This window comes from Colius striatus, chromosome 5, assembly GCF_028858725.1.
Source record: "Colius striatus isolate bColStr4 chromosome 5, bColStr4.1.hap1, whole genome shotgun sequence".
In the NCBI taxonomy this organism is placed as follows: Eukaryota; Metazoa; Chordata; class Aves; order Coliiformes; family Coliidae; genus Colius; species Colius striatus.
Window position 1 is genome coordinate 36,995,105 of NC_084763.1, and position 22,890 is coordinate 37,017,994.

General features: G+C 39.6%; 1 protein-coding gene across 5 annotated transcripts in view; it reads right to left on the reverse strand.

The window, feature by feature from the left end:
* The window catches only part of MINDY4 (MINDY lysine 48 deubiquitinase 4), an 84,956-nt gene that overhangs the window by 57,349 nt on the left and 4,717 nt on the right, over positions 1-22,890 (reverse strand). For 4 of the 5 annotated variants that reach the window (XM_061997301.1, XM_061997304.1, XM_061997302.1 and 1 more), the window contains exons 4-6: positions 17,485-17,749; positions 16,031-16,440; positions 2,072-2,130 (exon numbers count right to left, since the gene is read on the reverse strand). In XM_061997301.1, coding sequence (XP_061853285.1) covers positions 2,072-2,130; positions 16,031-16,440; positions 17,485-17,749 — 734 coding nt within the window. Of the gene's footprint in view, positions 1-2,071; positions 2,131-16,030; positions 16,441-17,484; positions 17,750-22,290; positions 22,419-22,890 lie in introns of those variants that run through there. The other variant, XM_061997305.1, reaches the window with a different exon arrangement.

A 22,890-nucleotide genomic window follows, 5' to 3' on the forward strand; every position in this document is an offset into this window, starting at 1 on the left:
GCCATCCAGCTGGCTTTAGACATCACCGAACAAGAAAAATGGCCAATACTATACCTCTATACTGACTCATGGATGGCAGCAAATGCTTTGTGGGGGTGGCTACAACAATGGAAACAGAATAACTGGCAACACTGGGGGCAAACCCATCTGGGCTGCTTCATTGTGGCAAGACATCACTGCCCACCTGGAGAAGCTGGTTGTGAAGGTGCGACATGTAGATGCCCCCATACCCAAGAAGCAGGCAAATGAAGAACATCAGGACAACCAGGAGGTGGACCAAGCTGCCAAAATTGAAGTGGCTGAGGTGGATTTAGACTGGCAGCATAAAGGTGAATGGTTTGTAGCTCAATGGGCCCATGATGCCTCAGGACATCAAGGCAGAGATGAGTTTGAGATCGAGGGGTGGACTTGACCTTGGATGCTGTGGCACAGGTCATTCATGAATGTGAGATATGTGCTGCTATCAAACAGGCCAAACGGATGAAGCCTCTGTGGTATGAAGGATGGCTCAAGTATAAATACGGAGAGGCCTAGCAGATTGATTATATTACACTGCCACTGACTCACCAAGGCAAGCGCTATGTTCTCACAATGGTGGAGGCAACCACTGGATGGCTATAAACATATCCTGTGCCTCATGCCACCACCCAGAACACTGTCTTGGGCCTTTAAAGGCAAGTCCTGTGTTGACACGGCACCCAGAAAGAATCGAGTCAGACAATGGGATGCATTTCAAAAACAACCTTGTAGATACCTGGGCCAAAGAGCAGGGCATCGAGAGTTCTATCACATCCCCTGTCACTCACTAGACTCTGGGAAAATTTAATGATACAATGGACTATTAAAGACTACTTTAAGAGCGATGATTGGAGGTGGGAACTTCAAACATTGGGACATGCATCTAGCAAAAGCCATCTGGATAGTCAATACAAAGGGATCTGTCAATCAAGCTGGCCCTGCTGAATCAGAACTCCTACACACTGTGGAAGGGGATAAAGTCCCTTTAAGTGTGGATGAAAAATCTGTTAGGAAAGACAGTTTGGGTCAATCTTGCTTCAGGCAAAGGCAATCCCATCCAAGGGGTTGTTTTTGCCCAAGGACCTGGATATACTTGGTGGGTGATGTGGAAGGATGGGGAAGTTCAATGCGTTCCCGGGGGGATTTGATTTTGGGTGAGACTAGCCACTAAACTAAACAGTATTAGATACTGAATAACCACCACTTTGTCTTTAAGGCCAAGAGCTTTGTCCCATTGCAATGGCTGTATTCATGCACTAGAGTTCCAGATCCAGTTTCAATACAGGCACTTCAAGTAACAGCCTGTGGATCTACTGCTCTGCCTTGTGTATTTTCTGGCAACCTCCTGCCTTGAGCATGATCTTGAGGAAGAGGTGATCTCCTACAAGAACATGCACCCAGAGCTGAGACCAGAGAAGCTGAAGCAGCAGGTTGATATCATCTGAACAGGAGCCTGGAAGACTGCTATGAGAGATAGAGCCCTGAAGTCATGGACTAAATTAACAGCCCATGGACTAAGGGAATAATACTTGTATATGTATATATGTGTATATCAAAGATAGGGAAATGTTTAAAAATGTGCCTCATCTGGGCATGGTGTACATGGTATAGAACAAGGGGTGGATAATGTCCCAGGTTTGGTGGGGATAGGGTTATTTCTGCGCAGCCACCGCAGGGGACATGGCCAGGCTATTCACGCTCATGTGGCATCACGCTGAGGCTCTCAGGGCAGCAGCCCGGCCTCTATGGCGCCGTGGTGAGTGCGGGAGCTGCAGGTTTGCTGTTAGGCTGCATGTCGGGCTGCAGGATGCTGCACAGCAACACCAGGCATTGCTCTTTTTTCTGTGTCCTTTGGCCATTACTGTAACTCCCTACTCTTTGTGGTGTTCTGTTAAATTGTCCTCATCTCAACCCACAAAGTTGTAGAACTCTCTTGATTCTCCTCCCCATCCTGCTGAGGTGGGGAGGAGTAACTGTGTGGTTTGGTTATTGTTCAGCCAGGTCTAAACCACCACAGAAGGCAAAAGCCAAACTGAAGCTTGACATAACTTACCTACTTCTAGGACATCTTTCATCTGGTTTTCTTTATAGCAGGCTGATGTTGGAGTCTTTCTACATGAAAATCAATCAAGAAAACAATGACTAAATGTTTACTTTTCAAGAGAAAAGTTGCTTGAATAAACATGAAGAAATAAGGAGTATGTATATACAAAGATTAAAATTTTTATGTGTATGTATATATGTATATGCACATATATATACATCTGGAGGGTGTGAGAGATAACAAAAGATGCTAATAGATAATAAACATACTCAATGGCTTTCACTTTTATCTTTTAAAATGTTCCATACAAAGGAGTTTAGTCTTACTAAGTTTTTTGCATAAATGAATGGTGTTGGAGTTAAAATTTTGTCAATGGAAGAAAGCTGAACTTCAGGAGGTCATCACAAAAACCAGTCAGCAGAGAGCAATACACTGCAATTGATTCAGGATTTCAGTCCCATTTCAACACAGGTTTAATGTCATTTCTGTAATTTCATTATGTCAGGTCCTGCAAGCTTATACATGGGGGCAGATTTTATACTGCCCTGAATTTCAAATTAAGATATTCATGTGTGTGTAACTGCCTCTGACTTCAAAGAATCGGGACACAAAATTTACATCCCTGATGAGGATTAGGATGATATTCAAGGTAGTTGTTAAATGCTTGAAATATCCAAACAATAAAAGTGGGAACAAGTGTTTGACTGGCTTCCTTTACCAAGGTAACTTTTTAATCCACTAAAAGGTAGCAGTTGTTGAACTGCCCTTGTGGTTTAATTGTATATTACATAAATCACAGGTTAAAATTCATATAAACAACTACTAATAGTATTAAGCATTTAAATCTGGCTGTGAAGCCAGAACTTAAATAGAATGTTAGATTTTTGGAGATGACATGGTTTTATTCTTCCAGTTGAATCTGTACCAATATAAATTTAGGAGCAAGGAAAAAGTTTCAAATAACTACTGTAAAATGATGGCCTATTTTTCTTCAAAAGAGTAATACTGCATCATTGGCTTTTGCTTTGGAAAAAAAGGGTAATGCACTGACAGTGCTTTCACAAATAGTATAGAATCATTTCCTCAGCAACATTCTTTGTATTCATGATATTATTATAGCAACAACTGCTGTCATATCACATACTTTCCATTAACTTAATTTCCTTTTTCAATGTGCGAAAGATGAATAAAACCAGAATACAGACATACCACACTCGGGACTTCTCCAGTTTAAAAGTGTTTTGGCACTTTTCACACTGATAGTCTTTGATGCTATAAGTAAAGAAACACTTTTCTTTTTTTAAAAACAATTTAAAAGATTTATGCAATGACACATGGATGGCCAGAATTCAGAAAAAAAAAACCAAAAAACCAAAAAACCAGAATGGAAATGAATTAGTCATGTTACTAGGGACTTGAGATATAAATAAATAGGGTGCCCAACAGCTCAATACAAATAAGAGGAACTGAGAGAAAACTTGTACAGTGGTGTAAGTAGTATTGAGCTCTAACTAATTATAACACTACTTTTAACTTCACAGAATCATAGAATGGTAGGGGTTGGAAGGGACCTTTAGAGATTACTTAGTCCAAACCCCCTGCTAAAGCGGGTCCACCTAGATCAGGTCATACAGGAATGCATCCAGTAGCTCTTGAAAACCCCCAGAGAAGGAGACTCCACAACCTCCCTGGGCAGCCTGTGCCAGGGCTCCCTCACCTGAACAGTGAAATAGTTTTTTCTTATGTTTAAATGGAACTTTTTGTGTTCCAGCTTCTTTCCATTACTTCTTGTCCTGTCACTAGATACAACAGAGGAAAGTTATGCCCCAACATCCTGACATCCACCATTTAGATATTTGTCAATATTAATGAGATCTCCTCACAGTCTCCTCTTATATACATGTGGCTCACCTGACACCATTTTTTGTAACACGACTGCTTTCCAGAAAGTCTAAATGATTTTGGTTCTGCACTTATTCCAGGAAAAAACAAGCCTGAAATGCAAAGTGCTTTGAATTCTCAAGGCACAAGGAAATTCTCATCAAGCTCAGGAAAGTGCTGACATCAAAGATTGATGTAGGGTGTTCTCTGATTAAGTGGGGTATTTTTGCAGGTGTAGGTTCCCACCTAAAGGAGATACTTCTTAAAACACTGTCACGACTTTAACTGCAATTTCCATTCCAGCAGATGGTTACTGTTCCAGGAAAATTCATTGTACACATAAACTCACACGGTTAGAATACTTAGGAAGGGGGAAGTCATCCATTTTGGCAGAAAAGTGGGACAGGAAGAAAATATGTTTAATTATAAACATACTATACAGTGCTTTCTCTAAATATTTGAACATTCCTATCTGATCTTCATGCACTGCAGAAAGATGAATGTATGTAGAACAGCTGAACTTGCAGAGAAAGCACTTTTTAGCACAATAATGCATGTGCATTCCACTATTTCCTATTTATACTAGCATACACAAGAGTTCAAATAAAGTGGCTTAAAAATAAACACTGATCATCAATGGCTTCAAGATAACTGTGTTGGTAAAACTTATTTTCACCACTTGATTACAACAGTTTTTCTACTGGACATCTATGTTTTCTGCGTAGTACTTTAGTGTCAAGAAGATGCCTGTAAGTTGCAAGGCAACCTCTGGTCTTGTGCATAGATGACATTCTTGGTGTAATAAGTAATATCCAGATAATAAGTAGGAAAAAATTAGACACTTATTACTTGCAAAAGGGTTAACAAGGTCATTCTATGCAATGTAGCTTGCCATGGCTTTGGGGCAAAATTATAAACCAGGAATTTCTAAAAGCTATTGTAAAGATGCAAAGGAAGTTATTGTAATCAATACATTTCTGTGGGGAAAAAGACCTTGTCGAGACGTATTATAAATTCTGCCATTTTTGCAAGCCTGGCTAACAAAGGTAACACATAAGAGCTCATACACTTAATTTCTCCAGATTTCCCTTTTTAATTAAGACCTGTATCTGATTTGATTGGCACACTAGCAGTATGAAAAATAAATTCATCAACAGATGTCACACTGATAGAGACCAAAAAGCTACATGAAAAACTTGTAATTGAAGAGGTAATTTCTAATAAGCTCACACATTAATCTATGTTTGTCCTGATTAATTTTATTAACTTTAGTGACAATCCAGGAAGAAACTACATCTTCACTGAGAAGTTTTGTATATGAAAAGAATATGATGATAATCACAGGTTCAGCCACATGCTGGTTTAAAGTGCATGGTGAGTTGGTTTCACCTGAACCAAATGCTCAATCATAGGCAGTGAATAAATATAGTAAGAATGTAGCTTCTTTATTCATACTGCTCTAACAAAGATTTTCAGGTGCAGCAACCCCAGCCCAGAATTTTGAAGGAGCACAGTACCACTTGTGTGAAATGACCATCACATTCAGCAACTAAAAGGAGTTGCCAGCAAAATAAACAAGTATCAATAAAATAAAACAAGGAGATAAAATTCCATTAAATAAAGATGCTTACAAGACGCCAGCTAAGAGACACTATGTAAAGCATTGAGAAGGGTTCCCAGATTTCAACACTCAATCAGTTCACATCAGTGGAGCTGAATATAACCCTCTGTTTTATTTGCCATACATAAAGTACCTGTCCTGTCTGGTTTCAGTCTTCTACTTTTAGGTCATTTATTGTTAAGTATGTAGAATTGTCATGGCCTTACATTTCCTGTCAGGAACCTCAGATTTTTAATAGTCCAAACCACTGTAACCTGACAGATTTTCACAAAAATAATTGTCTTCCTGAAAGGTAACATCATGTGTTAAATTGGAAGAAGACAAAAGCTTACACTGAAGATCGGGCTTGTTCCCTTACTAAAAAGAAAAGTGAATACAGTAAGGGCCTGTTGTTGAGGATACATACTGCAGAGAGAGATTTTGCCTCCTGGTAAATTAATCTTAGGGAAAGTAACACATAGGGGCACAAAAATTGTTTGTGCTACCTACAAACAACTGATTGTTTTTAAGGATGAGGTAATTTCTTATGCTGTTTCCTATCATGCTCCCCCCAATGCTCATAAGCAAACACAGTGAAAGGAAATGGCGTGAAGCTCTACCAGTGAAATAGGAGGTATACTGCCTGTTCTTGCATTAAATTTGAAAAGATCTAGAGTCCTTCCATGTTTGCACAAAGAAGGCAAATTCTCAATTGACTGAATGCATTTTAGGTAATGGTCTGGACATTTCCAGTTTTACATCCTTTCCAAAAATAAAGAAATGGTACAGAAGCCATTTGTCATTTCCAGTAATTCCAAAGTGCCTCCTGCTATGGAGTGCTGGAAAAATACTAAAAGGGCAAATGACAGCACAGACAGATGTTATATCAAAGACTCTGATGCCATAAAACCATTGGCACAAAACAGAAGTCACAAGAGTTTATTACTTTTATTTTAGGTTCTTTTTTCCGGTTCAAGGAGTACATTATAAAAGGTGTTATGCAACTCCAGATACTTGAAGTTTTTCACTACTGAGGGATTTGGCAACTATAATCATTCTCTTTTCGTTTATGGGCTAGTTAAACCCATATTCCCCCAACATGACCCTGTTTTGTTTGACAGCTACTCACCTGATTCCAATTGCAAGAGTCAAATAAAGACTTATTCCGTGGCTGGCAGCTGAGCACACTCCAGGAGGGTTTGGTTAGTCTCCCTGGGAAGGTGTCGACTGCACTATTTTCACTTCCTTCCTGCCTACAAACCCACACTGAAGCATTGATGAAAGCTTGAGATGATGTGATGTGCTTCTTTGAGTGGTTTAAGGACAAGGCCTGGTGCTACACATAGATCACAAACAGACAAAGATGGAAGGAAACATGCAAAGGTAATTTACTATCAGGCTGCTCCAGCCCTGCATTCCTTTCCATTATTTTATTTGGAATGTTGCACTCCAACTAATCTCCTGTTTCCTAGAAATGCCATCATTGCCCAAGAAAATATTAAGGAATTCCTCACACATTGCTCACACATGCTGCATATTGAATCAGTTGGGGTTTTCTGACTGATTTTTAACAGGTTCTAGTTTGTAATGATATGGCAATCTGAGCTCAGACCTTATTTCACAGAATAAGCTATCAAGATGATGAGTACTTTAGGAACCGCTCAGCATCTCAAAGCATCAAAACGCCAAATACTATGTTAGACAAAGAGATCTCATCTGACACACTAATTTTGTATAGAACAGTGAAATACAACAGAACACTAGGCAAAAACTACAGAATTCTCTGTTCCTACAGAACCTATTTTTTTCACCAAAAGGCATGACAGGAAAGACTGGAGACTGGAGCTATTCATAACTGTTGGCTAGGTAATGAATATTACATAACTTTGCTGGAAGTATTTCTCGTTTGAGATGAAATTTTATTTTCTTTAAAAAAATACAATTAAAACTGGAATGTTAATTAGTGTTCTTCTATTAAATCTGACACTCATATGTTAACCTTCATTAGGTGCTGTTTTTTGTGTTTCAGTGAAAGCCCATATTTAAAAGAAGGCAGCTTCTTCAGCTCTCTTATTTCTGTCATGAGTTCAGATCACTGAATAGCTGAGGTTAGGAGGAACTTCTGGAGCTCACCTAGTCCAACTCTCTGCTCAGAGAAGGTTCAACTAGAGCAAGTGGCTCAAGGCCACATGCAGTCATCTTTTGAGTATTTCCAAGGGTACGGAACCTGTTCCATTGATTCCATTCTCATAGGAAAACATTCTTTGATCACCTGTGTCAGGAAATTATAAACAATGCAGTCCAGAAACCTTCTGGATTGCTTGTGCTCTGCTTTGTTGCTTCTGTTGACCCAGGGAACATCAAATCCTCCTCTGGACTTGCTCAGAAACCCATGGCCAACATTCTCTGCCAATGCTCGAATGTAAATCAGCACAGTGATGTAGAATAAAAATGTGTGAGAGGGTCTTTGCAGTTTTAGGCATTTGATCCTGTATAACTGACAGGTATAGTCTTGGTCCTCACATAGAAAATAAGCTCATTTACTCCTACTAATAACAGAGGGTATGACTATTAACCATTTAAGGACCAAAATATTATTTTGAAAGTCTCAGATATCTAAAAGAATACAAGACCACTGCATGTATTTTCAAAGGCCTTAGAGGACTTCTTTGAAGAAGATTAGTGTTTTGTTTTCCTCTAAAGATCTCCTAGCTTCAGAAAAGTGATTTTTCAGTATATGTTAGAATGTATAAAAGGGATAAAGCAGGAATCTTCCGTATCACAATGGGTTCACCTGTACTGGTCTCCCCATGCTGGATGAAGAAAGCCATAGTTGGTACAGAAAGCAAAGCCATTCACTCCTTGTCAGCCTTACATAGGAATGCAGGAAGCTGAAAGGAGGTACCTCTTCTGTGGGAACACATATTGCCCTACTACAGAAGATCCAACTAACTTCATAACTATATCATAAAGACCATTTTAGAGGAAAACACATTGAAACACTGTGGAGAAATCTTGCATTAAATGTGCTTGAAACTGAAAGCAAGAAGGCAACTGCAGTGATAAATGTGCTAATGTGACTTTATAATACTGAGAACCATGCCACAAGCTGCAGGTGGCTGTTCTTACCCTCTCTTAGTGACAGCCAGAGTGCAAAAAAAAAATCCAAGCAGTCCTTAACTCCGTGGAGGAAATAATAAACAAATCAATAAAACCTAACAGAAAAACAATAAAAAAATTTCAGAGCAGAAGAGACAGACATGCAAGCAGATGATATACAAAACCCTGGAAAAAGTATTACAGCAAACATATATATATAGTAATGAATAATCTGCCATAGAAACAAATTACCTTAAAGGTCTTTTCCATCTGTAATTTCTGAGATTCTAGGAAACATGAGTAATGCTTCATTAAGGAACTTGGTATCTATGGCAGTTCGTTAACTCTACCCTATCTATGTACAGAGCACTGCGTATTATCAAATAATGAGTGATATTTTGGGAACCACTAAAGAATGCCCAGCTAAGGTGAGAGACTACTGCAGGAGGATAAATTCTGGCTCTGAACTCACTGGCACTTACTTTCCTGGTGATGGAGATGAAGTGCATCAGAGATACTTAAGTTTTGGTTGTAAAAGGCATCTGCAGCCAAGCTACACAGTCATAAAAAAAGGACCTACTGTCTGAAATATTTATCTGTACTGGCAGATTTCTGAAAGGAAACCACTAGTTCACATTCAGTTTGTTGCCAAGACTGATGGTAAGACAAAGGAGGGTATAGCAGACACAATTAGAACTGGATGAGTCATGAATGAATAATCAGTTCTCTTTCTTGCTCCTGGAACTGTATAACAGGTTTCTGCCTTTGGACAATGAGATCCACTGCTGTATCCTTTTGCTCACTAATGGCAGGAGGAAATTTTTGTTCTCATGTAACAATATTCCCATTTCTTTTTTCCTTTCTGACAACCATTCCTTTTAAGTTTCTATGAAATTAGAAAGATATCCTTAACTTCAGGTCCAGACTGCCAAATCCCTTGCGTCTTTTATTCCAATTATACATTTTGCCTTCATTCATTGCATTGATTCTGGTTTCTATGCTATTTTTCTTGGAATTGGGAGAGTGAGGGAAAAATATTTAAAAGTAGTGAGTCATCCCCATTTTGCTTATGCCTTGCACACAACTAACACTACTGACAGGAACGAGGACTCAAGTAAAAGAACAGAGAAATACTCCTTTGAGAATCAACTATAAACAACAGCATTGAAATGAGAAGGGAGAGACATCCTGCAGGAAGGCTTGGTTAGGCTGGAAGGGTGGGCTAACAAGAACCTTATGAAGTTCAACACCTGGGAAAGCATAATCCAACACTGCAGCACTGGAATCTACCTGGATGGAGAGCAAGTCTGTGGAAAGGGACCTGGTGGACAAGAAGCTCAGTATATGCAAACCGAATGTTGCTGTGGCAAAGAAAGCAACAGGATGCTGGGTTGCATCAACAAGGGCATCCCCAGTAGAGATAAAGTCATTATCCCATTCCCCTCAGTGCTTGTGAGGCCACATCTGGATTACTGTGTTCAGTTTTGGTCTCTGCTACATAAAAAAGATGTGGACAGGATGGCGAGTGTCCAGGGAAGGGCCATGAAGATGGTGACTGGGAAGCCTGTCACACGAGGAAAGGCTGAGAGAACTGGATTAAGGCTTAGGGGAGACGTTATTAGCATGTTCCAGTATTTGAAAAGCGGCTACAAAGGAGACAGAGACTCCATTTTAACAGAGTCACATGGAAAAGACAAGGGTCTGGGTACAAGTTACTCCTGGGGACATTCTGATTGGACACAAAAGGAAAAATCTTCACAACGAGAACAATCAGTCACTGGCATATTCTCCCCAGGGAAGGGAAGTAGTGGATTACCCAACATTGGACACTGTTAAGATTTGTGTGGATGGAGTGCTGGGCTATCTTGTCTAAATCGTATTTTTGCCAAGAAGGGTTGGACCAGACGATCCCTGATGGCTTCTTTGATTCTATGAATCAAGAAATGAAATTACCTGCTGTTTGCTTATAGTTGAGGCTAGATGATGATTTGCTGCCACCTATATATATTGGTTTTTTTCTTGGATTAATTAAAAATAAAGGAATTATATAAAAAGGAAAGGCACCTAGATTGCATTCACATATCTGAGGAGGTATGCAAACTCTACAGCATATTTTACTTTCTGTATGGAATAACTCCATGATTGAATACAATCATGAGATAGAGAGCTATCATTGACCCAACAAGCAAGCAGATAATTATTTCTAATTCTTTGTGATCACTATCCTCTCATTTCTGGGAATTAAATCAGACATCATATTGTCAAGTACTACATAGATAAATGAAGATGCAGGTGAACACATTGTTCCTTCCCTCTCTCTTTCTGTGATTAAAGGAATTCAGTGCACCCATTTAGTAATGATAGTATGTCTGCAAGGGGATCAAATTTAAGTCCAAATATACCTGGAAATATAATAAGCACTATTCTATTAAAACTTGGTATTTTATTACAGTTATGTGCAATCAGGTAGTAACTGTAGTTAAGTACTAGCCTTTTAAACCATCACTAGAGTTACCTGAATTTGAAAGCAGATGCTCTCAGCAATAGTAGTTCAACAAATAAGCAAACACTGTATCTGTATAATTAGTCTCCACTTGACTGATTGACTAGCTTGATCCAATTTTCCTAAAAAGAAACAAGGAATTGCAGCAATAGTAATGCAAATAGAAGAATTTGCTTTTTTTTTCCTGTCTGTGGTGGGTGTATTGGTCCGTCATTTTGGAAAACTTGGTGCCTGCTCGTGAATGACACGGCGTCTTTGCAGGTAAGAATCTAATTTGGGTAGACAGAAACTACAATTCTTAATCAGAACAAACTCTTATGTGACATATGGTACTCAAACGTCTAACTTCATACTGATAGTCACAAATCTGGCCTCAACACAATTATACAGCCACACACACTTCATGTAGAATTACACACTTGATGAAAAAAAAAAGTACAATAATTTCTTTCATTAAAAAATGTGTGAATCAAAATACTGTGGCTCCGTATCTTCCCAGGGTATTTTCATGGCTAGGTCTTTCTGCCCACTCAGTTTGTAAGCATTTATTCCATAACATTCTGCTTGTCTTTTGAAGTAGGACAGTGGTTGTGCTTTATTTTTTCTCATTTGTAGACAATGAATGCCTGCAGCTTGTATGCAACAATAGTATTTTTACATATGAGAAAAGAGAATTAAAAAATACAGCAAATGGAAGGAAAAATAAGACTTGTGCATCTTCAGTTTTCTACTTTGAAAAAAAAATAAAACCAACCAAGCACAATTTTTGATGCCTGAGAATGAAGTAGCTGTGGGTAACCTTATATAGATTTTCAGCTACTTATCTAAATCCTTAGGCGAGCATTTATGTCTGAGGCATCAGGCAGCAGTGACAGAGAATGGAAGAGGATCCAGGCAAATATCTGTTCCTACATTTTCATTTTTCATGTCTCAAAATATTCAAACACTCTGGCCAAACTCTGAATAAATAGTTCAAACATCCTCAAACACTGCAGGATTTGGTCAAAGGGATATAAAATTCTTGCCAGAGCCAGGCCTTATGTTGTAATGGCCGATGTTTATTTGAAGTCTCTCATCCACTCTCTGTTACTTTCACTTCAGAAGTATCAATAGTCCTCCTGATTTCAGTGAGAATTTTTAGGAACTCAGAGCTCAGCATCAATCCAAATGCTCTACTGGCTTTAACTCAAATTATGTGGCAGGGATGTCCCCATTTTGCTTCGGAAACTGAATACATCGCCTCTGCTTAGCAAATAGCTCCCTCTCCTGTTCTTGCTGAAACCAAAGCAGTTCTGTGAAGGAAATAAACTATTTCAAACCACTTATTGTAGTAATGGAGCACAGTACTCCAGTACATTGCACAAAATGATGCACTGGGGCAGTCCCATTTCAGTCCAGCTTCTCCTTTTTTGCACACTCCGCAATTACTGCATAAGGTCAGGAAGGGGTCAGCACATCCAGCTACAGCTAAGTTAGTACAAGAGATTTCTCAGTCAGACAGTCTTCCCAAAGATTTTTATGTATTCTAACATGCCTTAAACATTCAGAAATAATTTACTATGTATTCCTTCATTATCAAATACCAGCAATACAGTTACTCTTCTCAGCTTTGCTCAGGAGCTGTCAAAAGCCCACTCAAGCTGTATTTTCTACAATTTGTGCTGAGCATAAAGTATTAAACCATCCCAAAACTGGTAAGGATAAAGTGATGGGTTTGCACTACCTTATACACTCAGTCAAGCTATACAAAACAAGAGTTGTATGGAATCAGACCCTGTTGCTTCTGCTTTCACGGTGACTTATAAGCTAGCTCTCTGCAGTCACACAGAGTCATAAAAGATTTCAGGAATCCTTCTGGAAGCAGAATATGAAAGGTGGATGTGCAGGCACCAGTTCCAGTCTAGCAACAGTTGGACTTCAATTGCCTGGGTTCGGCTGCTACCAGACACAGCTGAGTTTTCCAGTACAGAATATAATGAGCTGACCTGTGGATTTTAAGGTTTAAGACCGTACTATTTTGGACTGCTACTCAATAATCATTTACAAATGAAGATAGCAAACACAGCTAAATACTGCTAATGGCTATTTTCAGTTGCTTTTTGGTTCCAGACAGGAAGCAAGTGCTACTCCTGACCAATTTGCAGCTCCAGTAGACCCACAGTTTGTTAATTCCCACAGACTCTAACATAAATGGGGAGAAACCTAATCATTGTTTTCTCATGATCTCAAAAGGGCTTCAACACACTTTGTCTCAAGAACTTCACGAAATTAAAGATGAAAACAAAATAGTAATAACATTTATTTTTAACTCCATGGTTTCAGTTTTAGCATACTCATTAGGTTTTTCAGCATTAAAAAAAAAAAAAGGCAACAGAAATGGCTGCTGTTAAATTTAGTAAAACAGAAATACTACTTTACAGCCCAAAGAAGGAGATAATGCATGTGCCTTTATTTAAGGATCGGCAAGTGATATAAACTCAAAAATATTTCTAACCAATTAGAACCCATGCTCACCTCTAGTATGGGGAGCATAACATCACAGGTGCCTGAGCCTTGTGCATTACTTTACTATTGGTATGCTGCATGATCTGTGTGTATCATGTAGATTTCTCTCTTCCTGCTTCAGTTTTCCCATCCAAACTATGGGCAGAGTGATACTCACCCCCTGCTTAAAGTGTTTTGAGAGCTGATGATAAGGAGTGCAAGATGAGGCAGCAATTTTTATTACACATCTGGAATATTGTGTCCAGTTCTGGGCCCCTCAGTTCAAGAAGGACAGGGAGCTGCTGGAGAGAGTTCAGCACAGGGCCACAAAGATGATTAAGGGAGTGGAGCATCTTCCTTATGATGAAAGGCTGAGGGAGCTGGGGCTCTTGAGCTTGGAGGAGACTGAGGGGTGATCTCATGAATATTTACAAATATGTAAAGGGCGAGTGTCAGGAGGATGGAGCCAGGCTATTCACAGTGATGTCAAATGATAGTACAAGGGCCAATGGGTACAAGCTGGAACATAAGAGGTTCCAAAGAAACATAAGGAAAAATTTCTCCTTCTCTGGAGACATTCAAAATCCACCTGGACAAGTTCCTGTGTGACCTACTTTAGGTGGTCCTGCTCTGGCAGTGGTGTTGGACTGGATGATCTTTCGAGGTCCTTTCCAACCCTTAAGATTCTGTGATTCTGTCCATACATGTATGGACTGGACACAGTCACCCTGCACTGCTCAAACCTAGAGCATCCTCAGCAGTTCAGAATCGGTTCAACTCTGATGCATGACTCCACCTGAAGTATTTCAAAACCCAACCCAATTAACAGCCTCACAAAGCCAACAAAGCCAACCTTGAGATGTGGCAGTCTAGGTACTACTACTTTAGCAATCCCAAAGAAACAAAATCCTGTGCCTTCCACTCTTCCCACAGAGAAAAAAAAACAGTCTATTAAGCATCTAAGACAGAGAAAAAACAAAGCTGCATATTTAGAGTTCACAGAAGGAGGCTCTTTAAATAATTTATATGAATATAAAGCAATGTAGCACAATTAAAAAAATCTGATCCAACTTTTGAGTAAAATACAGGAGATGTGTGGCTACAGCATCGTGGTACATGGGGATGCTAATTGGGCTTACTCTAAATACTGCACTGCCCATGGGCTATCCTGCTTCAAAGACACCACAGCATCACTACATGGTGCAACACTGTGCTACTGGTTAAACCAGCCTTTTTGGGCATGGCTTGGTTATCTAAACACCGCACTGTACTGAACTGTGTGGACATATGTATGCACTTGGTATTTCTTAATTTTATCTTCTGAGGTTTTCTGGATGTACAAATGCAATATTTAGAGATAATCAACATTGCTTCCTCAGGAGCCCGCAATGTCTCTGTGGAACACTGCAAATGACCTCCACAGGTAGGAGTCACCTGTACTCCTTAGATGTCTAAGTGGTCTAAGTCTGAACTAGTGAGCTCCCTTTTGAAGTAGTAAAAAGAGAACAAAACTTCTAAGGTCTCCCCACTGACCAAGAAAGGAGTCTGATACTGGCTTGGGCACTGTGGCTTGAGAGCTGTCTTGCAGGAAAGGACCTGGGGGTGTTAACTGACAGACAGCTGAACCCAAGCCAGCAGTGTGCCCAGGTGGTCAAGAAGGCTAATGACATTCTGGCCTGTATCAAAACAGTGTGATCAGCAGGACCAGGGCAGCGATTGTCCCCTTGTACTCGGCAATGGTGACGCCACATCTCAAATACACTACAAGAAGGACACGGAGGTGCTGGACTGTATCCAGAAACGGGCAACAAAGCTGGGGAAGGGTCTGCTGAACAGATCTTACGAGGAGCAGCTGAGGGAGCTGCGTATGTTTAGCCTGGAGAGAGGAGGCTGAGAGGAGACATGATCACTCTACAACTACCTGAAGGAGAGCTGTAGTGAGACATGCATCGTTCTCTTCTCCCAAGTAATGAGTGATGGAACAATCAGAAATGGGCTCAAGTTGCACCAGGGAAGGTTTAGATTGGACATTGGTCTGAACTTTTTCACTGAGAGGGTTGTTAAGCATTGGAACAGACTGCCCAGGGACGTGGTGGAGTCATCATCCCTAGAGATATAAAAAACCATATAGATGAAGTACTGAGGGATATAGTTTAGTTTAGTGATGGGCAGTGTGGGGTGACTGGTTAGACTTGATTTCGAATTGTAATGATTCTATGATTCCATGACTGAGTGGTCTGGGATGCTAAAAGTTAAATCTTAAAACTTCTCTGCCTTTCAGTATCTTCACCTCTTCCAGCTACTTCCCATCAAAAAAATCAGAAGGCCTATCACAGTCAATCCCAGTCCTCAATCAGATTTCATCAACATTTCAGTACAATGTTCTTACAGATATTCTTACCTGTGGCCTGACAATCGATTCTCACTTTTCTTGAGGGATCTTTCTCTCTTTTCTCTTCCAGCCTCTGAATGTCTGTGAGTGACACTCACTTTAAGGACTTTTTCATTGCTGTCAGTAACAAAGCTTGGAATTAATTTTCTTTCTTCTGTCTTGGTCCTCTCTCTTTCAGACAGTAGTATGGCAAAACAGTCATCTGTATCTTTAGGGACGTTTCTTAATTTTTCAGAGGCTGAACTTGTGTGTGAACTTGACATAGTCTTTGATGCAAATTCCATATTTACATGTGTTGAAGATCCTTTACTTTCTTGAAAATCATCACTTGGGAAACTCAGATCATGTTCTTCATGCTTCAGCTCTGCTGTGCTGCTTGTGCTAGTGGATCGTTTTGAAAGCCTCCTTTTCTGCAGATCCTAGATAAGTCCCATTAAAACCATTGGTTAAAATTTAGTCATTTTTAAATAAACAAGAAAAGCAAAGGAAAGGTCTATCACTAATTTCTGGGCAAAGCATTTGATCCATTATTAGGAATCAGGTTAAATAGTAAATCAGATTTTTAAAAAAGACAATAAATAAGGATATACACTTTTACCTAAAATTTGAACAGTATTAAAGATGCTGTATACCTTTAAAAAACGGATTGCTTTTACCCAAGATCATCAACAAAATACCTTGTAAGAGCTTAAATTTGAAGTTATATCCAACTCAGAGGAAACCATGACATACAAGACTTTTACTGGAAGGACTGCCTACTGCAGATATCTTTTATTTTGAAATCAGAGATATTTCAAATTAATTTAACTTCCATATTCTCTTCAGCATTATTCAAATAGTATGTTTTAAATATTTAAATTTATCATTATTAAGAGATTAATTTTACATAGGGAAAGTTCCTGTCAATATAAAAGCAGCATGAAATGGGAAAAAAAAAATAAAAGGTAACAGTATTAGAACTGGGTTTTGAAAACACTTCCTACTGTAACATAATCTGAGTGGACCAATTTAGAATCATATTTCTACCTGAAAGTAATTTTCAGTTCCAAATGGCTACTGATTAAACTTGGAGGTTTGGAAAAAAAAAAAGAGTAAATCGGATATCCATGGCTAAGAAAACTTTGAAAGCTGGAGATACTGCTAAGGTAAAAAAAGCAATTTTCCTATGAAAATAGAAAAATCCCATCTATCAAGACACATCAAGAATAGAAGAGATTTAGAAAGAAATTCCGTAACCTAAGATCACAGCCATGCAGGGATTAGTTGCAAGTTAAATCTTGAACTGTTTGTACTTCTGAATTAATCAGAACCACTTCCCTAACTTACCACCTATTTTCAGACTGCAGATTTAATGGATTAACATGCATAAGTCATTTAAATATTATTTGCAAATGACCTTATTGCAGAAGATTGGATATAAAATCCATGGACAAGCCAAATATTTTTTAAGTGCTAGAAATCACCTCTGGTGAACTTGCTACTGGTCCAGCCATCATTCCTCTGACAATGAGACCAGACCTGGACCTTGGCTTCTCCTTGTCCTTCACTGTGGATTTCAGCTCCTTAGAAACTGTTGTTGCTTTTACATCTTCTTGACTATCTTCGAACTTCTTATCCCTATCAGATGGTACGTAGCTGTTGTGTATTGTTCCTGTGTGGCATTTTTCACTTTTGTGCTGATGTTTCCTGTATGGAAGGTTTTTATCTAGTGGACTATCAACATCATATCTACAAGGAAGAAAAAGGTTAAACTTCAGACGGCAAAATAATGAACAATGAAATCCATGAAAACATCTGCTTGGCTAATTAAAGCACTGCTATCAAATTAAGTTATATGTTATCTAGCAATGGTACTCAAATACAATCACTTTTCACTTAAACATCTATATGTAGGTCTTTGGGAGGTTATTTCAATATCATCACTATGTGTCACAATTGGTTAGAATATGTTTAATACATTAATCTTATGCTTACTTATTTTGATATGTCCTATACAATACCAGAAAGCAAACTATATATAAATCATAGAATCATAGAATAGTAGGGGTTGGAAGGGACCTTTAGAGATCATCTAGTCCAACCCCCCTGCAGAAGCAGGTTCACCTAGATCAGGTTGCATAGGAACATGTACAGCTGGGTCTTGAAGGCCTCCAAGGAAGGAGACTCCACAACCCCTGGGCAGCCTGTGCCACTGCTCCGTCACCCTCACAGTGAAATAGGTTTTTCTTATATTTAAGTGGAACTTTTTGTGTTCCAGATTCATCCCATTACCCCTTGTTCTGTTGCTAGCTACGATAGAAAAATGGGATGCCCCAACCTCCTGACACCCACCCTTTAGATATTAATAAGATCCCCCCTTGGTCTCCTCTTCTCCAGACTAAACAGCCCTAGTTCCTGCAGCCTTTCTCATACGAAAGATGTTCCAGTCCCCTGATCATCTTGGTGGCCCTGTGCTGGACTCTCTCCAGCACTTCCCTGTCCCTCTTGAGCTCAGGAGCCCAGAACTGGACACGGTACTCCAGATGATATACACATGTATCTATCTCATACTAGACATATCCTAAGCTACCACCAGCAGCTCTCATTCCTTCTCTGTTTGGTTGGCAGCTTGAAAATTTGTTAACACTTTTGCTAACAACCTCTGTTACCTTAAAACTTAGACTAACACTACTGACCCATTTCACTCATTCAAAGGTAGAATACTTATTTTATCTCATAAAGAAAGGTACTTTTGCATTTAGGCTTTTCCTTGATAATAGGTTGTTGCTGTGCTGGAGTCATTTGACCTCTCCCACATTCTTCCGCCACATCCTCCAGGTAGCAACATAAGGTGTAGTTTACTGTTTACATCTGTTTTCCTACATATAATGCTATAAGCAAGCTTTTTTTTTTTTTTAAATGCAAATGAGATTCACCTGGATCTCTGTCTCCATTTGTACAACACATTTTCTTTCTTAAAAATACTTTTCAATAGATCACTAAACTAAAAATAAAAGTCATCATTTGAGCCTGTGAAAAATCGTGATGGGTCCAATTTTCCTCATCAGTATTTGTTTCACTGTCTATATATTAGATCACTGTTACAAGGGAGTTCTTTTATTGAGTATTTTGCACTCCACTTATGTGTGTGTTGATAAATTTACAGTCTGTGTAACATGAAAATCCTACCCTTCCTTACGATAATTGTCCTTGAACTTATTTTTCACTCTAGATTGTTTTTCTCCATCCTGAGCTGAATCATCTTCTACCATAAAAACATTCCTTTCATTTAAGCACTTTAAAAATGGGGTTTGAAGTAGTATGTCTCATGTTGTGAAGACATGCTGCATATGAAAACTGAAGGGAGCACAATCAATCTCTGGGAGCATTAGGAAATCTGAAGACAGTTACTCCTTAGAACCACATACACCCTAATTTCCAACGGGCACAATATGTCAGCTCAGAGACTATTTTAGTAGTTACAGACATTCAATCTTGATGAGGTAAGCCAAAAGGAAAGCTGACTCTTTAGTACAGAACCTGGGAAGATACCTGTCTAATTATACTCTCCGCTCCTGAAAGCATTGTTAAAAATTATCCAAGTATTTGAAATTAAAACCAATTTCCAGCACTGGCTGGTTAACCTGGTAATGCCAGATTTTCCCTTGGCTGGAAAGGATGGAAAAGGATCACAGAGCTGCACTTTGCCATGGTGTTTCTCTCATGGCTTCATTTTGTGGGCTGAATTTGGTTCGTGGAAGTCCCATTAAATACCACAGATGTACGGAATTTCAAGAAAGATATGAGGACCCTATTAGATGATCCCCTTGGAGTAGTTGAAAAACTAGACCAATTCCTAGGCCCCAATACTTATACCTGGGAAGAAATACAATCAATTTTAGGGATCTCATTTACTGCTAAAGAAAGGGGAATGATTAGACAACCTGGAATGAGAATTTGGGAAAGATAGAATCAGGCAGGACCCCCGGGAGATCTGAAATGGCCAAATATGGACCCCCACTGGGATCATCAACAAGCCCAAAGAAGACAAAACAGGAGGGATTTGAGAACATTAATCATATAGGGAATAAGAGAAGCGGTTCCCCAAGGGCAAAACATTAATAAAGCATTTAATGAACAACAAGGAAAAGAAGAATCTCCAACAGAATGGTTGGACAGGTTGAGAAAAAGCCTACAAATATATGCTGGAATTAATCTGAATACAGTGGCTAGGACTGCACTCCTTAGAACACAGTTTGTAGCCAAATCCTGGGGCGATATAAGAAGGAAGTTAGAAAAACTTGAAGACTGGCAAGAAAGGGGATTAAGAGGAGCTACTTAGATAAGCTCAGAAGGTCTATGTTAGGAGGGATGAAGGAAAACAGAAGGTAAAAGCAAAAATTTTTGTAGCAGCAGTAAAAGAATGTCAGAAAAATAAGACTGGAGGGTCAAAAAGGATTAAAACCTGCAGTTCACAGACTTTTGGAGAAAGAAACTTTGGAACCATGTATGTTACCTCATAATACACCTATCCTCCCTGTAAAGAAACCGGATGGGTCATACAGAATGGTATAGGACTTAAGACCAGAGGAAATAACCTAGCAGATAGAGTCCCAGGAAGCCATCCTAAGGACTCAAGTCATTAAAATTAATGTAGTACAAACATAGGAAGACATTAGCAAAGAAAGACGAGAGGAGAGAGGTAATAAGTTTACCCCTGAGGAACAGGCAATATTGGAAAAAATAGGGGCTAAGTTAGAACAAGGAAAATGGACACTGCCTGACGGGCGAGAGATGTTGCCAAAGGCCTATACATAGCAAAACAAATTACACAAGGATCTTTAACTTGTCAAAAGGTAAACAAGAAAGTGTTTCGACAAGTAGCCATGAGAGGAAGAAAAACAGCTTATAGACTTTTTGAAAGAGTACAAATCAATTTCACTGAATTGCCTAGGGTAGGGAGGATAAAATATGTATTGGTAATAGTAGATCATTTAACACAATGAGTAGAAGCTTATCCTGTAGCACGGGGTACTGCACAGATGGTGGTAAAAATTTTATTGGAACACTTGATACCTAGATATGGGATAATCCAGTACACACAGTAAGACTGGATTATCATCATATGAAAAGCTATATGGCATGCCTTATTTTCAAGGAATGCCTTTGGGGAAAGTATCCAAAAATACATAATTACCATTGGAAAAAGATTAAAGAAGAGAAATTGGGATGGTGGCCCAAACACTACCTTTAGGATTTGCAATTCATCACCCAGAACCAGGAGGTATGTTTCTAATAAAAAAATGGAAAGAAGAAAATCTCTCTCCCCTCTGGGAAGGGTCTTTTCTTGTTTTATTAACTACAGAAACAGCTGTGAGAACTGCTGAAAAAGGATGGACACATGTCGCGAGTGAAAGGTCCAGTGAAAGAGTGGAGAGTCACATCTGAGCCAGGAGGAACTAAATTAACCATCAGATGAACTTGAAGAGGCCTTCATCCATGAACATAAGCTAAACTGTGGGAATTTCATTGTGGTTACTCCTGTAAAATTAATAAGACAGGGAGATTTTTGAATAAATAACTACTAGGGAGGACAATTTATTAGAAACAGGGAGCATTTAAATATTATACTCCGGATTTTTGGGACATGGCATACAAATTGGAGAAAGATAACCTTTAATCTCATCTAGTTGTTCAAGATTAAGGAAGAGGACAAGATCGGAAGGGAACCAGTGTTGCAGCCTGAAAAGGTCTGCCAAGGGCTGCAACCCTTTTGGGCTGTGACCGCGGATCACTATGGCCCTGACTGGACCTCTTCTAGTCCTACTCGTGGTGAGTTCCTTAACCGTGGCTACAGAAAATAACTGCAGGCAATGTGTGGTAAAGACCAGAGGGGGACGGGTAAGTTCCCAGACTCTGGTTTATCATACTTTTTATGACTGTAAAGGCTAGAAAATAAGAAGCTGCATTCTTCTCTAGGTAAAGGTAATAGGACTGTATGCTGTGATCCAAAAGACCTCCCATTGGATTGTTGTGGCTCATGTGCAGAACTCGACATGTTGCTTCTGCATATCGTGCTTTACTTATCCTCTTTGCGTCTGTGTGCTCACAAACTCGTGGATAACCAGCGCATACGTGTAAATCCACAACCACACTGCGCATGTCTTTCCCGCCAGCGGAGGAGTGAAACCACAGAGTGCTCTGCAGCACAAAGCAGAGTGCCGCGACGCCGCGGCTGACACTCTGACCAGCAGCCCGGCACTCGTCTTGCCACACACGCGTGCGCATACCGCGGCATGAGAAGCTGCGCCTGGGTTCGGTGGGGGTAGGTCGGCGGTATTTTGAAGAGGGGAGTAGAGTGTTGGTTTCCTCTGTTGGGTACTGAAGTTCGGTGTCAAAGGGGGATGTTCGAGAATCCCTCTGTAGGAAAGCGTTTTGCTGCAGGCACAGGAGAGGCTCACAGGGGGAATGGAACAAACTTGCAGTGTAGGACAAGGAGAGAAAATGAGGCAGGTACAAGCTCTGAGGCAGCGTGAAGTGGAATAGTATCAGATAGGGAAAAAAAGCCACTAACAGCATGCTCAAAGCTCCTATATCAGAAGAATGGAAGCTGTTAATTCTTCTTTTGCACTGCCTCCTTTTCAAGTGTCACTTCTCAGCTGGTAGAATCACCTTTGGAAACCTTGACTTTCATTCCCGATAATGAAGGACTTGGTGAGGTCTTGCAAGTGTTTATGCTCAAAACTTACTTACTCTGAGCATGCTGTGTTTAAGATGAGGGATAAAATTTGGTTAATTCCCTGAACTCCAAGGCTGGGAAAGTGAACCATTTTTCTGTGCCCATTTTTAAAGCTTCCTCCTGAAGTCCAGTCAAGGCTGTTACTCCACCC